We start from the raw sequence: 3578 nt of genomic DNA, 5'->3' as shown, positions 1-3578 counted from the left end.
TCGTGTGTAACGGGTACTTTTCAACATCCATATGGATTCCAAACTTCTTTATAAAACTACAATTAGAGCAAAAATGGTAAAATAAAATCAATTTAGACGTCATATCAAAGTTCTCGTATACCCTTAAAAGTGGCACGAAGTTTCCTGCTACATGCTATTGCTCAGTTTGTCTTTATTGCCTTCGATCTCCTATAAATTGAGACCACCAACTTTCTGCATTCAATATCAAAAACAACTTCACAAACACACAAACACATAGCGAAAGAGTTCAGAAAAGAAAAAAATGGCCAACTTCCCATTGATCGACATGGAGAACTTGAATGGTGGAGAGAGAGGTGCTACAATGGAGTTGATCAAGGATGCTTGTGAAAACTGGGGATTCTTTGAGGTATGTTTATGCTAATTGGTAAACATCTATGTAATGCATTCGAATCATGTGATTTGATTAAAAAGAGACTTCAGTTTTAACAGTTAATGTATTTTATGGTTGTTTAGTTGTTGAACCATGGGATTTCTCATGAATTACTGGATAAAGTTGAGAAAATGACAAAGGAGCATTACAAGAAATGTATGGAGCAGAGGTTTAAAGATATGGTGGCAGCTAAAGCATTAGAAGGTCTGAAGGCAGAAGTTACCGACATAGATTGGGAGAGTACTTTCTTCTTACGTCATCTTCCCACTTCAAACATCTTGGAAATCCCTGATCTTGAAGAAGAATACAGGTAAAAAGAGAAAAAAGAAATATTATTTAGTTATTAACTACATATCATTATATGAACATACAATCGATACGTGTATTTGCAGGAACTTAATGAAGGATTTTGCTGGTAAGCTAGAGAAATTAGCAGAAGAGCTTTTGGATTTGTTGTGTGAGAATCTTGGATTAGAGAAAGGTTATCTAAAGAAAGCGTTTCATGGATCAAAAGGTCCAAATTTTGGAACGAAAGTTAGTAATTATCCTCCATGCCCGACGCCGGAGTTGATCAAGGGTCTCCGAGCCCACACCGATGCCGGCGGCATCATTTTACTCTTCCAAGACGATAAAGTCAGCGGTCTTCAGCTTCTCAAAGACGGCGAATGGATCGATGTTCCACCCATGCGTCATTCCATCGTCATCAATCTCGGTGACCAAATTGAGGTAGCCTAAAACCCTAATAATCCTTCCCAAAATTAGCAAATTTAATTAATCAAATCCATGGTGGGTAACTGATTATGAACGATGGTTTCTTGAATTGCAGGTGATTACTAATGGAAAGTATAAGAGTGTGATGCATAGAGTTATTGCTCAAACAGATGGAACAAGAATGTCGATAGCGTCTTTTTATAATCCCGGGAATGATGCTGTGATATTTCCGGCACCGGCGTTGTTGGAAGAGACTGCAGAGAAAGAACAATCGTACCCAAAGTTTGTGTTTGATGATTACATGAAACTGTATGCAGGATTGAAGTTTCAGGCGAAAGAGCCGAGGTTTGAAGCCATGAAAGCAGTTGAAGCTAATGTGAGTTTGGGTCCTGTTGCAACAGCTTAGAAGATGTCATGGTTTGAATTTTAAGAATAGAAGTTTATAAACTTTTTCTTTTTAATTTCTTTTAAGGGTGTCGGAAATCTATAAAATTCGACCATAGAAAAGTGTGCTTACTATTTATAGCATAGTGACAAAAGGGTGATGTGCAAATTTTTAATATTTTTTTTTTAAGTTTGAAGATGTACTATTAACTATTAAGAATAAAATCTGGTGTGCAATTGTCTACTTCTACAATATCATTTTACCTTTGCTTATATTTATCCATGAGAAAAAGGTGTATAAGTTCACAATAACAGACAATAAGATGATACTGAGCGCAGCTCGCTATGGACACGCCTCGGGCATGCCAAGCTTGCCAACACCCTCTCTTGGCACGCATCAAGAGGGCTCGCCAAGGATTGCTCGCCGGTGTAGCGTGAAGAGAAGGAAAGGAATAAATGGCTTTTGCAATTTTTGACTAAAAATAAAGACCATTTGACCATTTTTCTTGAAAAAAAAGACATTAGTTTTTTTATAAAACAGTTCACAATTTTCTTAAAACCATTATAAATACACACTCAACCTCAAAAGTTTATTACTTTATTACAGGCAATCTCATTATTTTTCATACTCTTTCAACTTTCTATCTACCATGTCTTCTTCAAAACAATCCATAACCCTAAGAAGAAAGGAAAAAGTTCTTCAAAATCTAATAACACACCTTTTCATCAAATCATTCACTAAAACCTACATCATTGATACCAAATCTTTCAGCAAACACGACATCGACATGTTATAGACCATCGTTCGATCAACCTCTCAACTCACCCGTAGATTACCATTTTGGGGCCATGGCTCAAAATTTGTATCAATATCCTCAATGCATACCAATCCCAAAACAAAACATTTTTCAAACCCAAACAGAAACTAGTTTCCAACCTCAAAACACCACCCAAATCAAACATTTTTTTTTTAACAAACAACACTTTCCTTGTAGTTTCCAACTTGTTAGAGGAAGTAAACTGATATAAAGATCTCTAAACAATGACCCTCCTTACAAACAAAAAAAAATTATGAGTATTGTTAGGGCCAAGATCCTCAATCCTATTCAGGATATCGGATCTTCAAGAACTCTTATGATCCCGAACATATCTCAGGATCCTGACCGTTATCATCATTATTATTTGCTAACATTTATAACGGATATATTTCTATCTTTTTATCACATGTGTAGAAATAGTCAACATAAGACTCATTCTTAACAAAGAAACGTTTTTACCAGGAAGATGACTCGGGAATACCAAGTCAAACCAGCGTGTTCATATTTATTCGAAATGATCCCGGAAATATTGGACTTATGATTACTCAGACTAGACTAGAAATACACAGGTACTTCGGACACTATACACAACTAGACTCACTGCAATACTTGTACTCATTTACATACTTTCATTTCTATAATCCACCTTTCACTTAATAGAATTAACAAGGTAGGTTATCTTTATCACATCTCAAGGTTTTGTGTAAGGGATCCTAGCAAGGATCAAGGGTTTTCTTTGTAAATCATTTATTAAATCTTGTTCTAATTTTGATAATCACTTTACCTACAACACCACCACCTCTTCATTTTAGAGCTTTTTGATTCATAATACTGGGACCTTGGCCTTAACCTATTCACCCATGCTAGATCTATTAAGCTTTTGGGTCATGAATAAGACTTAGGGTCGAATTTGGACTCCTTGTAGCCATGCAAAGGCATAAAGGTTGCAACTTTATGATTTTATATGTTCATTAGGGTTAGATCTAAAGTTTGGATGTTAGACCTTCAAGCATTAAGACCACTAGTTAAATCTTTGGACTTCAGGTTGTTACGTCGGGCATAACCCTTGAGTATGCATGACGTAGTGGGCTTTTGCCCCGTAACCCTTCTGAAAACTCACAGTACGCATAGAGTAATGGGGAGTAGGCATGGCATACTCCTAGAAACCCAATTGGGCTTTTTTTGGGCCTTAGATCATTAGGGGTTTTAAGCCTTGTATAGGTAAGTCATGTATGGGAAGGGAAAAATGGTCT

The 3578-nt window shown here is 36.4% G+C and overlaps 1 protein-coding gene across 1 annotated transcript; it reads left to right on the top strand.

The window, feature by feature from the left end:
* Positions 1-214: 214 nt before the first annotated feature.
* Positions 215-1751, top strand: LOC111904962 (1-aminocyclopropane-1-carboxylate oxidase 3). The gene is made up of 4 exons (XM_023900651.2): positions 215-388; positions 496-722; positions 805-1138; positions 1239-1751. The coding sequence occupies exons 1-4, from the start codon at positions 284-286 to the stop codon at positions 1527-1529; spliced, it is 957 nt and encodes a 318-aa protein (XP_023756419.1). The 5' UTR covers positions 215-283; the 3' UTR covers positions 1530-1751.
* The last annotated feature ends 1827 nt before the right edge of the window (positions 1752-3578 follow it).

The sequence above is a fragment of the Lactuca sativa genome, chromosome 9 (assembly GCF_002870075.4).
Source record: "Lactuca sativa cultivar Salinas chromosome 9, Lsat_Salinas_v11, whole genome shotgun sequence".
Classification (NCBI taxonomy): Eukaryota; Viridiplantae; Streptophyta; class Magnoliopsida; order Asterales; family Asteraceae; genus Lactuca; species Lactuca sativa.
This window is presented reverse-complemented; position numbering and strand designations above follow the sequence as displayed.

Bases quoted from the DNA above. Each gene is read 5' to 3' on its own strand.
- LOC111904962 (XM_023900651.2), top strand. From the start codon at position 284: ATGGCCAACTTCCCATTGATCGACATGGAGAACTTGAATGGTGGAGAG. The intron at 389-495 runs GTATGTTTATGC...ATGGTTGTTTAG, and splicing joins AAAACTGGGGATTCTTTGAG to TTGTTGAACCATGGGATTTC. The intron at 723-804 runs GTAAAAAGAGAA...GTGTATTTGCAG, and splicing joins GATCTTGAAGAAGAATACAG to GAACTTAATGAAGGATTTTG.